The sequence below is a fragment of the Ahaetulla prasina genome, chromosome 4 (assembly GCF_028640845.1).
Source record: "Ahaetulla prasina isolate Xishuangbanna chromosome 4, ASM2864084v1, whole genome shotgun sequence".
In the NCBI taxonomy this organism is placed as follows: Eukaryota; Metazoa; Chordata; class Lepidosauria; order Squamata; family Colubridae; genus Ahaetulla; species Ahaetulla prasina.
Genome location: NC_080542.1, coordinates 18365288 through 18378570, shown reverse-complemented (window position 1 = coordinate 18378570; position 13283 = coordinate 18365288). Strand labels below are relative to the sequence as shown.

At 38.7% G+C, this 13283-nt stretch overlaps 1 protein-coding gene across 1 annotated transcript; it reads right to left on the bottom strand.

Annotated features, from left to right (window-relative positions):
- Positions 1 to 558: 558 nt before the first annotated feature.
- On the bottom strand, positions 559 to 8588 carry LOC131198052 (vomeronasal type-2 receptor 26-like). The gene is made up of 6 exons (XM_058182563.1): positions 8583 to 8588; positions 7742 to 7911; positions 5643 to 5934; positions 3461 to 3688; positions 1762 to 1888; positions 559 to 1484 (listed from the first exon to the last, which is right to left on the bottom strand). The coding sequence occupies exons 1-6, from the start codon at positions 8586 to 8588 to the stop codon at positions 559 to 561; spliced, it is 1749 nt and encodes a 582-aa protein (XP_058038546.1).
- Between the last annotated feature and the right edge of the window lie 4695 nt (positions 8589 to 13283).

Sequence of the window (13283 nt, the reverse complement as noted above, 5' to 3'; positions counted from 1 at the left end):
CAAAACATTGACCAGGCTCAGCCTGAGAACCAAAGTCATGACAACGAACGTCTGCTGAGACAGAGGGGAAAGCTGCCACTGGAATGACTGCTAACATGACCAGGGACACCCGAGGGTGGTGGGAAATGTCTATTCTTTTAACTACCCTAAAGCATGGGAATTACTTATATAGGCTGTTATCTGTATTCAGTCAGATTCATTTTTTGTCTTATTGCAATGGTGCACCATTATTGTTGTGGGCTATCTTAAAAGCCTGCCTGAACTTCTTTGATCCTAGATGAATTAAACAGAATTAAAATGGGGTTACTCTGAATTTTTTTCTCACTTTTTACTCTCCCATGATGTCTGTTCCTTCATCAAGGTTAACCTAACATTTCTTTACAATTAACAAAATTACACTGGGAAAGACAGTTTGGACAGATTGAACCTTGGTCACTGTCACCCATTTAACAAGTCTATATACAAGTCTAAATTCTATTGCAATTAAAAAATTGAAGAAGACAATTATTTCTAAATAAAATTCGGAAAATTTTCATCCAAATCAGAGAAATTTAGGTATCATTCATGCTCCCTTGATATCACACCAGTCTTTTTCCTAACTAGCTGCTCTCTGCTATTCAGCTCTGGCCTCAGCATGATAATGTAGCACTTGGGCAGGAAAATGCAACCTAATAAGCCACCACTTGAGGCCAAGATAGAGAAGACTTCCACAGCCACCATGGATTTCCCTTTGGTGCTCAAGTAGGTGGGCACAAAGGACACCCAAACGCTGCAGAAGACCAGCATGCTGAAGGTGATGAGCTTGGCTTCATTGAAAGTGTTGGGCAACTTCCGGGCAAAGAAGGCCACCGTGAAGCTGATGAGGGCCAGAAGCCACATGTAGCCCAGTACAACATAAAACATTATCTCTGAGCCTTCGTTGCACTGCACTAAGATCTCATCCACCTGGGAATGCATGTCCAACTCTGGGAAAGGAGGAGAAATGGTCAACCAGACAGTACAGATGCTTGTTTGAATAAGGGAGCAAAAAGCAATGACTGAGACGGACAGCCTTTTTCCCACCCACAACCTCATGCGGTTCCCTGGCTTTGTGGCCATGAAGGCCAAAACCACAGTGATGGTTTTGGCTAAGACACAAGACACCGCAATGGAGAAGACAACTCCAAAAACTGCTTGTCGGAGCAGACATGTGACTGTTCCTGGACATCCGAGGAAGAGGAAGGAGCAAAGAAAACACAGCAGGAGCGAGACAAGCAGGGCGCAGGTGATATCCCAGTTGTTGGCTTTGACGATGGGAGTGTTCTGGTGGAAGATGAATGTCCCCATCACCACAACTGTGATGACAGCAAAAGAAACAGCAAAGCCAGTCAGGATTTCTCCCAGGATTTCATTGTACGATAAATAGGCCATAATTTTGGGAATACATTGATGGTGTTTCTCATTTGGATATTGTTCTTCTGGACATCTCTCACATTGCTTGGAATCTAAAAAACATAAATAAAATTTCTAAAAATTCTACAAATTGAATTGAGTTAAGTTTTAAATAATTATTCATTCCTGAAGAGAATTTTGGGAGAGAATAAACCTCTTAAAATATTGTTCTTCTGGACACCTCTCACATTGCTTGGAATCTAAAAACCATAAACAAGGCTGATGAGAGATCCCAAACAATCTATGCTCTTCTTTAAACCTATATTCAAGAACCCAAACTTGGTTAGAGTACAATGTACTTTTAAAGAAATATACATATTTTTTTCTTACCAATCATGGTGGAAATGCTTCCCTCTGAACACTCAACACAATCATAGCAGCAAACCTGTTTCCCCTCCTTAATCAATTTCCGGTACCCAGGATGGCAGCTTTCTACACAGGTGGAAGAAGGTGGTGTCTATTGGTATGGCCAGAGTTGGGAATTAAAATGGATTATAATCTTTGAATCAATCAGTCAGCAGTCAATATGAATCAGCAGTCAGCAATAAATCCTAAAGAAAACCAGTTTCTTGTCATTTCTATAAATGCAAAATTTGGAATTCCTAGGATTGATTTCTAGAATCAGGCAGAGAAGTAGTTAAAATCTGAAAAATCTTTGAACTGCTATTGGAAATTTGAGTACAAATCAATTCATGGCCCCTACACAGTATGTAAATACCACTCAATGCCACTCAAGAGCAATCCTGATTTTCCATGTAAGGATGGGTGAAGCAAAACAAGCAGATGGTCCAGCTTCAGTGGCCTCCCTTTTTCTGAACATACTCAGTTATGAAAAAACCATCTGACAATTAGAAGTGTGTTGCAAATGTGGTGAGCACAGGACGTGGGTGATGGCCAAGTTTGGTATAAATCCATCTGTAGTATGGGATGGCACAATAGTCCTATCTTGTCTGTATTTCAAAGTACACAAGGACCAATGTCTGCTGAAAAGCTTTTCAGTTCTCTGAGAAAAAGAGAAAAAAACCCACTGAATTTCTCATTGACCAGAAGCTGTCCCCAGATTTTTGAATTGGCTAAGGGAAGTGGCAAGAGAAACATTTCCTGCAAAACTCTAGGGAAATGGGATGTTTATATTGGCCTGAAGTGGAAAATAGGTGCGATGACTGTTTTTGTGCTTTGTGTCTTACCTGATTCAAACATTGAACTCATTAGTGGAAAAGTCTGTCTATCTGTCAGTCTGTCTGTTTCTGTGTTTGTGTCTGTGTTTGTGTCTGTCTGTTTATCCATCTATCTATCTATCTATCTATCTATCTATCTATCTATCTATCTATCTATCTATCTATTACCTCCCTCCCTCCCTCCCTCTCTCGCTCTCCATATACATACATACATACATACATACATACATACATACACACACACATATATATATATATATATATATATATATATATATATATATATATATATATATATATATATATATATATATATATATATATATATATATATATATTTGTTTTCTGAGGTTTTCACGGTGTTTGTATATAGGTCTTTGGTTGTTCGGGTTTTCTCCGTGTAAAATTGGAAGTGTCTTGGCGGCGTTTGACGAACTCTCTTTCGTCATCTTCAGGCTTCAGCTTCGTGCTTCTGGGAGCAATGTGTGATCGCAGCTGTTTCTTCCTTTTAACTGTTAGTGGGGGTTTGAACAATTAAAAGGAAGAAACAGCTAATTTTCGCACACACACACACACACACACACACACAAAACATTTCCTTTTCCTGTTTGTATTATTATAACTGTAATTGTTAATATTAATTAACAATTAATTGTTAAGGAAAGGTAAATCTTCCCTTCAGTGTCACCGTATAATGTAGAATTGAGAGCTTCTTATTTTTCCAGGATACAAAAGTGTTCTAATGCCTTTGAGAAGATATCAAACAACTTGGAACCGCTCTTAGATAACTGGTTAAAAATCCAAGAAATTGAGAAAATATTGCCATGTTTTAGTTGGTTTGTTTAACTCGCCTGCTTATATTTGGGATTCCATACAATGGCAGTTGTATTTATGGTGAGATCTTCCTTTTGAGAACGCTGAGGTTCAATACCTCCAACTTGGACCTTCTGAAAGGATCGATTGGGGAAAGTAATCAAGTTGATGATATCATATGCTGCTGCAACGTTTCCATTCTCATTGAACACTATTTCTTCCCCAGCACTATTGTTGAAATGGAGGTTTTCCAGAGATAAACGAAGCTAAAAGATAACAGAGAAGTGAGAAATTGGGTCTCTTATGGAGGTGTAGAGACACCAAACTGATGATGCATTTGACTCTACCCTCGGGCTCCACCTCATAATTTCCTACCTACCTAAATGAAATCATGTTTTGTTCAGACACTTTCAGATAAATGCAGACTGTTGTAAAATATATACTGTTATTGAATTTTGAATATTGTAAAAATTGATATCAACATTTTATTATGGCTACATTAGAAGGAACCATAAGTCACCTGCCAAGGTTGGACTTTCAGCAAATTCCACTTCTCTCCATTGCCTCTTGTTTTCTGCCTGGCTCTGGATGAATGCATAACATGGAGACCATGTGCTACAGCATAGACAGCATTGTAAATACTGTAGCTCTGCCCAGACATCTCCATTTCAAAGACAGTTCCAGGAAGACTCCTTAGATCCTCTCTCCCAGTGCAGCTTCCTTTGCCTGGTGCATAGATATTGTGTATTGGAAATGAACAAATAAATGCAGAACTCCAGAAATGAGGTATAAAAGACATTTTAGATTGATATGGATTTATCTTCTCAAGGAACTCTTGAAAGCCTGGTACGCTATTTGTGTGTAGGGCAAACGACAAGCTGCCATTGAAGGATAATGGGGTGAATTTCTGAGGCTCAAAGACCGAAGTGACATCCCAGAGAGCACTTATGACCCAAACCCTCTCTACTGGAAACCTCTGACCAAGTTCATAGCATTCCAGAATTGCTCGTAAGCCTTCTATAGATTGAATGTCTCCATAAACAAGTATTACACTGGTTTTACTATACCATAGGATGTGTCCTATTTTACCTAGATTATTCTTCCGTAAAGTACTTGGGTCATAATTTGCCAATCTTGGAATAAATTGAATTAAAGAAATGCAAATATCACTCTGAATGAATTTTGGTCTCAGAATTCTGAGAAATCCCTCTCCAGTGGCATCTTCTGGAATGAGCAGGTCAATCCAATTCCATCCAAAATATTTCAGGAGCTGAATAATCCCAGCATACTGGAGGTTTTCATTTGGAGTCATCCAGAAGAAAGAAGGAAACTGCTTTTTATCACTCAATGCCAGGTCAAAAGTACCATAACTGAGCTGCAGAGTGGGAATAATAATGATGTGCTTTTAGATTACATACTGCTTCTGTAGACATATATTTTTTTTTAAAAAGGAAGTATTTATTTTGAACCTTGTTTTTCAATAAAAAATCTTGATGGTTGAGATAAATACTAAATCTGGAAATCAACAAGTCTTTACTGAGAGCTTTTGCAACCAGACCATCATTAGCATTTCATTCATCCCTTTTTAGACAAAATAATCTCAGTCTTTGATTGTACTATGTAGAGATGCAAAGCAGATAGGAATGAGTAATAAGAGAGGCAGATTATTCATTAAGGATCTAACAGTATTCATCTTCCATTTTATATTATGAGGCTAAGATAATTAGGATAAACATATTTAAAATTCTTGTGGCAGGTACAAAAGGTTCAAAGAACATGAGGCACACCCAGAAGATGGAGAGATCAGATGATCAGATACACTACTACAATATCAATTAACAATGGTTGAGGCTGCCAGAAGAGCAAGAACCAGAACCCAAAGTGATACAAGAAGAAGAAGAAGAAGAAGAAGAAGAAGAAGAAGAAGAAGAAGAAGAAGAAGAAGAAGAAGAAGAAGAAGAAGAAGAAGAAGAAGAAGAAGAAGTAGTAGTCCAAAACAGTGATAGCTGTACAATTTCTATAAACTAAATAAGTTTGGGCTTTTTAAGAATTACTACTCTTGTAATAGTAATTGATGCATTGCGTTTCTCTGGCAAAGTAAATAAATAAATAAACTCTAAAATGAGTTCCCCAATATTGCAGCTGTTTTTGAGGGATTTTCTTCATTTTTAACCACCATCCTTTCTTTTCTTGTACCTTTATGTGAGCCCAGATACCTACTTGTGGAACTTTGTAGGCATTTAAGATGTTGGCCATCTGGATGGTGTTTTGGGAAGGGAGATCACCAATGACAGCCATGACGTTTTGGTCCTTTCCTTTTCTGTAGTTGAGCTGACACTGGCCTTCCACAAAGAAGAGAGTGAAAAGGCTCTCAGAGGCTCTCATTGCCTGAAAACCATTCTCATATATCTTGGAGACCAAGGTGATGTTGGGTAACAAGTTCTCATTCCTGTTGATCTCCTGAATGGCAAAACTGAAGGCTAGGACATGCTGGAAGTTTTTAGGCAATGACCTGCAAGAAGAATTTCATTTAGTTCTATAGTCTTCGAATGTGACAATAATTGGATTTAGACAGACAGTTTTCATAATGTTTTTCTCTGCATCTACAGTATAATGAATAGAATAGAATAAAATTTTATAGAATTTTTTATTGGCCAAGTATGATTGGACACACAAGGAATTTGTCTTGATGCATATACCCTCAGTGTACATAAAAGAAAAAGATCATCAAGAATTCTAAGGTACAACACTTAATGATAGTCATAGGGTACAAATAAGCAATCAGGAACCTGATTGATGTATCTATAATGATGTATCTGGGCTGAAGTGCAGTGTATGAATCTCACTTGAGGATCAAGTGGGAACTGTGCATCACATTTTGAGAAGTTTAAAACGGCTTTCCTGCAATTGCAGGGATTGTTTCATGCATGTAGGGCAGCAGTGCAATTGAAGGGCAGAAACTGATGAATTTTCCCAACTGTTAATGATAATCCAAATACTTATGATATAACATTTTAACAAATTCATATAATTAAATACGCCCCATCTCTGTGTGCCTTAAAGTACCAAGAAGATTTACAGCATGACAAATAGAAAACTCAAGCAACCACAATCTTTATAAAATAGAATAGAATAGAATAGAATTTATTGGCCAAGTATGATTGGACACACAAGGAATTTGTGTTGGTGCATATGCTCTCAGTGTACACAAAAGAAAAGATACCTTCATCAAGTGATGGTGTATATATACTATTCTATATATTCTATTCTATATAAGTCTATATACCAAAATACAAGTCTTTGTATATAGAAGTATTTGCAAATCAGAAAAGAAGTGATAAAATCCTAACAGTGTCATTATATAGTATGAAAATCATAGATTTGTATTTACAACCTTTATTAAAATATTCATGCTAAGTAGTTTTGATATGTTTTTTTTTCAATTTTGAATGTTAAATAAAAAATAGAGGAACAGTGTCATCAAAATCAAATCTTCTCATGAATAGATTTAATTTATATATAACAACAGCAACATGAAAAACCATGTCTACAAGGCAACATAGAATAGAATAGAATAGAATAGAATAGAATAGAATAGAATAGAATAAAATAGAATAGAATATTATTGGCTAAGTGTGATTGGACACACAAGGAATTTGTCTTGGTGCATATGCTATCACTGTACATAAAAGAAAAGATACCTTCATCAAGGTACAACACAACACTTAATGATAGTCATAGGCTACAAATAAGCAATCAGGAAACAATATCTGTATAAATAGTAAGATACAAGCAGCAAAGTTAGAGTCATAAGTGGAAGGAGATGGGTGATGGGAACGATGAGAGGATTAATAGTAGTGCAGATTTAGTAAATAGTTTGACAGTGTTGAGGGAATTATTTGTTTAGCAGAGTGATGGCCTTTGGGGGAAAAAACTGTTCTTGTGTCTAGTTGTTCTGGTGTGCAGTGTTCTATAGCGTTGTTTTGAGGGTAAGAGTTGAAACAGTTTATGCCCAGGATGTGAGGGGTCTGTAAATATTTTCACAGCCTTCATTTTGACTCGTACAGTATACACGTCCTCAATGGAAGGCTGGTTGGTAGCCATTGTTTTTTCTGCAGGTCTAACATTCAACAGCTACAGTATATTCCAACCTCTGAAACATCATTAACCAAGACAGATAAATAAATAAAAATTATGCCTAAACCAGTTTTAATTCTCATTTAAATTGGAAAAAATATAATCAGAATATCCTGAACACAATCACATTAAAAAAGAAACCTTGAAAGTCATATCACAGTTTCTTTCAAAGGAGTACTTGCCATCCTTTCAAAGATCCTTCCGGAGGTTCCATAAAATGGAGCAAAGACCATTCAGGATATATAGTAGACACAAATTCTCCAATGACGATATCACTGGAGAGGGCAGGGAGATTAAATGGCAAATGTCGTTTGTTTTGACACATGGAGTTGAAGGTCTTCTTGAAAGAAGCCTGGAGGACAAAGAGAGAGAGCAGAAACCAATGGCAAAGTTTGTGAGTCTCTTTGAATGCCAAAACAATTTGGCTCCAATCACAGCAATGCAGCCACCTCTTCATCATCACAACACTATGCCTGGAACAATGCAAGACTCTCTATTGGTTTTAAGCATAACTAATTATTGTAGATTACAATAATTATCATCTGAGTCATTCATAATGCCACCTGCTGAGCCTCATGAAGCATTGCTAATAGTAAAGTTAACTGTTAAGTCTCCCTAAGTTTTGTGCTTCCCAAAAAACCAAGTTTAATTCATTAATTCTAATAATTATTAGGTAGGCAAACTTCTTTCCCAGAGCTATTCAACTATTTTTTCAGTTGAAGAAATTATATTATCCAAAGCCATCTTTTGTCGCTCCTCATCAGACAAGAAAAAAATTATCTTGGGATCATAACAGATTTTGGGAACCGAAATCTAAGGAAAGCAATGATGATTAAAAGAGCAAGAGATTGATTTGTATCCAGATAAATTCTCCCTTTTCATCTCACAATCCCCTAATTCAGTTACGTGCATATCTCTTCTTTGCTAACTTTGCTGACATGTTTTAAGACTGCTGTCATTGTACCAGTGCCTCCCCCAAACTATCGTCACATGCCTTAATGATTACTGTCTAGTTGCACTCACTTCCATTATGATAAAGAGTTTTGAGAAACTGATAAAGGACTATATGGTTTCATGCCTTCCCCCTACATTTGACTCATTACATCTTGCCAATCAGAAGAACCATTCTATAAACGATGCACTTTTGTGTGTGCTTCATCTTAGCTTAGTGAACCTGGAGTAGAAGAATACACATATCTAAATGCTGTTTGTAGATTTTAGTTCAGCACTCAACACAATCATTCCTCCACAAACTGAGCCTAGTAGGTTTTAATACGCCTTTATGTAACCGGATACTTGATTTCCTTATTGATAGCCCCCAATTTGTGTGAGTTGGAAGAATAGTTTCCAACTCCATCTGCTTGAGTACAGATTCCCCCCAGAGCTGTGTCTTGAAACAATTCCTGTTCACCTTGATGACCCACAACTGCTGTGCCATATCTAATAGGAATTATATTGTGACGTATGCGGATTATACAGAAGTGTTGGGTCTTATCTAGGAGAACAATGAAGATGCTTATAGGAAAGAGGTGAAGGCTCTCATGGTCTGGTGCAATAAAAGTAACCTGGTTCAAAATGTTAATAAAACCAAGGAGATCATTGCAGAGTTTAGAAAGAACCAGCATATCATACTCCACTCAGAATCAAGGATGCAGCTGTAGAAGTGATCAATTATATTAAGTATCTGTGTCAGCCTCCACTCCAATCCTCACATATTTTTGTAAATTTATATTCAGTAGTTAGAATGTAATGGGTTATTTATGTAATGTAAAATAGTTTAAGGATGTAAGATGTATTACTGTCCTATTCAGGGTAAGGGAAGAGGGCCCTTTAAGAGTATCGTCTGACATAACAGAAAGGGAGGGGTGATTAACGGTTGAAATCAGCAAGAATGTTAGAGTGAGGGCTTTTCAACAGAGACTACATTCCTGAGATGATTAACAGCTAGAGACCAGCGGAAGAAGATTACCATGGGGGCCGAGAAGGAGCTGGCATTGGACCAGACCAGCCTGACCTCCTGAGGAGAGGAGGGACTAATGGGGGTCTATGGAATGTTAGCCATATTTTATCTCAGATCCAACTTTATACTGCTGCAGTCCAGATGTATTTAGTAAAAGTACTTTTCTTTATTTGCAAATGAAGTCAAGGTGTATTCTTTCCTAAATATAATCAGAGGCAGCCTGACAATCTGGGGTGCAGACAACTAACAATGTGACTTAGTTTCTCCACACATCATTTTTAGTGAAGCATGCAAACCAGTGTCTGCATTTCCTGTGTTGGATGAGGAGAGCATATCTTTTTCTTTCTGTCCTGTCCACTTTTTAAAGAAGCACGATTGAGATCGTTTTAACAAACTGCATCACTCTTTGGTTTGGTGGTAGCAGCGCCTCAGATAGAAAGTCAATACAGAGAGTGGTAAGGACAACCAAGAAGTTTATAGGAAGCTTGCTTCACATTATTCAGGATGCTGCTTATAAGCTCTATATGCTTAGCGCTCAAAGCATTGTTAGAGACCCCACACACCCACTTCATGATCTATTTCTGTTGCTCCCCTCCAGGAGGAGGTTTTGAAGTATTTTTAGGATGACTACCTGATTTTCTAACAGCTTTGTTCTCTAGGCCATCTGTCTGGTAAACCTGCAAGATTCATTTTTCTTGCCATGTACCATTTATGCATCCAAACTAAACTGTGTTGTTTCTCTGTGTCATATAATATATGGGGTATCTGAGTATTTATTTATTTATTTGTCATGTTTATGTAGTGTATATTGGAGGTGATGACCATATGGAAGCTGTATGCAATGAAATTTCATTTTAATGTATGCCGATTAGTGTAATTTAAAATGACAGTAAAGATATTCTAAGTTTAAGTCTCAGTCAAAATATAAATGAGATAAAATCTTACTTAATAGAATAGAATAGAATAGAATTTTTATTGGCCAAGTGTGATTGGACACACAAGGAATTTGTCTTGGTGCATATGCTCTTAGTGTACATAAAAGAACAGATACGTTCATCAAGGTACAACATTTACAACACAATTGATGGTCAATATATCAATATAAATCATAAGGATTGCCAGCAACAAGTTATAGTCATACAGTCATAAATGGAAAGATGGGCACCCAATTAAGGTAGAATATCAACAAATAACCCAAGGTTGCAAAGATGAAATCAGGAAAGCTAAGGCGCCAAATCTTGCGACCAAAAATGCTTTACATGTTAAAAGCATGTAAAAAAAAGGAAAAAGTGAAGAAAATGATTGGTCTACCAATGAGAGAAAATGGCAAGTGATGAACAACAGGGAGAAAGAATTGCTTAATTCCTTTTTTGCATCTATCTTTACCCAAAAGGAATAAATAGCCCAACCTATCAAAAACAGAACCATAAAAAACAAATCAGGAATACAATTTAAAATAGATAAGAAAATAGTAAGTCCACCCTAGATGAATTCAAATCATCAGGACCAGATGGATTACACTCGAAGCTTCTGAAGGAACTGGCAGACATGATCTCAGGACCACTGAACTAGATCTTTCAATAATCCTGGAGTAGTGGGGAACTAGCAGAGACTGGAAAATAGCCGATGTAGTTCCCATCTTCACAAAAGGGAAAAACCATAACTAGGTTATGAAACTTCAGACCTATCAGCCTGACCACAGCCTTCCCCTGGGAAGATTCTGGAAAAGATAATCAAGGAATGAATCTGTGAACACCTAGAGGCAAAAAAGTCTAACCAGAAGCCAACGTGGGTTTGTCAAAAAAAAAAATCATGCCAGATTGCTTACTGCAATGTTTACTGAATTACCACCAGATTATCAAAGATTTAGGAGCCGAGGGCTTGGTAGCACAAGTTAATTGTCAGTCATCAACACACCAATCAGCCAACAGGAGGAGAGAGCATAAACATGACTTACATAACAACCCAAAGCAGGTATTTCAGAAGAGAGAAATTTCCTGAAGATGGGCTCCAGCATAAATCTGAAAGCTCGGATGAGTAAATCTTAATTTGATCTTGCATCATTATCCTTGGACATGTACGTTTGCCTTATTCAGAAAAGTATACAGTGGCGCACTGTTTAGAGTACAGTACTGCAGCCTACTTCTGCTGCCTGCCTGCTGCCTGCAGTTTGGCAGTTCAAATCCCACCAGGGTCAAGGTTGACTCAGCCTTCCATCCTTCCAAAATGAGTAAAATGAGGATCCAGATTGTTGGGATAATCCTAATCCTGCGTAGCTTCTTTTCCAAAAACACTACACTACTAACCAGAGCATATAAAACATTTGCTAGACCAATTCTAGAATGCAGCTCGCCTGTCTGGAACCCTCACAGTGGTGGGATTCAATTTTTTTAACAACCGGTTCTGTGGGCGTGGCTTATTTTGGAGTGTGGCTAGCTGGTCATGTGACTGGGTAGGTGTGGCTGGCTGGTCATGTGACCAGATGGGCGTGGCTGGCTGGTCATGTGACTGGGTGGGTGTGGCTATGGGCATTGAAACTACTCAGAGGGCTAAAAAAAGTCATTTTTGACCAGTCCTCGCACTTTTGACCGGTCCTCGCATTTATGACCATCCTCACATTAATGCCCATTGCAGCATTTTTTGCAACCATGTCACTCATTTCACAACTGCTTCTCTTCACCACGGTTACAAGATAGGGCGCAAAATGTAAAATGTGCAGTCGTAGGTATGAGGACCGGTCTGTCGTGTCCCACTCCTCCGCTGACGACCGGGTCAGGGAAATCCGAATCAGGTGTGCCTCTGCAGCTCTGCCAAAGTCCTAGCAAAGTCCTCAGGGCAGGCAGGAGACCAAAAAGTGACTTCAGCAAGATATGTTTAGACTTTGCCTAACTCAGAGACTGCCAGAAAGCAGATCCTTTATATAGGCCATGGGGTGTGGCTCCATGACTCAGCACTTATCCAGGCCTGCCCCTCCCTTCCTTCTGACGCCGCCGCCTATCAATTCTTCTGAAGCGAGGGTCACTCCAATCGGCAGCTGTTGGTAATAGACTTTCCTCAGGCTCACATGCTGTGGAGGAGGGGGAGGGGTCTAGTTGCTCCGTTTGCCTGGGCATGGAGCCAGAGCTGGGGGCTGGAGATACTTGCTCTTCTTCAGCCTGTCTGGGCATGGAGCCAGGGCTGGGGCTGGGAGATGCCCCCTCCTCAGTCTGTTTGGGCATGGAGCTAGGGCTGGGGCCGGGAGGCATGCTAAGACATTCTTCAGCGTTCGGAAGCAGATAAGCAGACCCTGGCTGTGGTGGTGAGATCGGACGAGACACAACACGGTCAAAAGTGTGAGGACAGGTCAAGAATAACTTTTTCAGCCCTCTGAGAAGATTAATAGTAGTGCAGATTCAGTAAATAGTTTGACAGTGTTGATGGAATTATTTGTTTAGCAGAGTGAGGGCTTTTCAACAGAGACTACATTCCTGAGATGATTAACAGCTAGAGACCAGCGGAAGAAGATTACCATGGGGCCGAGAAGGAGCTGGCATTGGACCAGACCAGCCTGACCTCCTGAGGAGAGGAGGGACTAATGGGGGTCTATGGAATGTTAGCCATATTTTATCTCAGATCCAACTTTATACTGCTGCAGTCCAGATGTATTTAGTAAAAGTACTTTTCTTTATTTGCAAATGAAGTCAAGGTGTATTCTTTCCTAAATATAATCAGAGGCAGCCTGACAATCTGGGGTGCAGACAACTAACAATGTGACTTAGTTTCTC

Coding starts and splice junctions, on each gene's coding strand:
- LOC131198052 (XM_058182563.1), bottom strand. Junction 5,935..7,741: donor GAAGGATCTTTGAAAGGATG/GCAAGTACTCCT, acceptor TTCTTCTTGCAG/GTCATTGCCTAAAAACTTCC. Junction 1,889..3,460: donor GGAATCCCAAATATAAGCAG/GCGAGTTAAACA, acceptor CCATACCAATAG/ACACCACCTTCTTCCACCTG.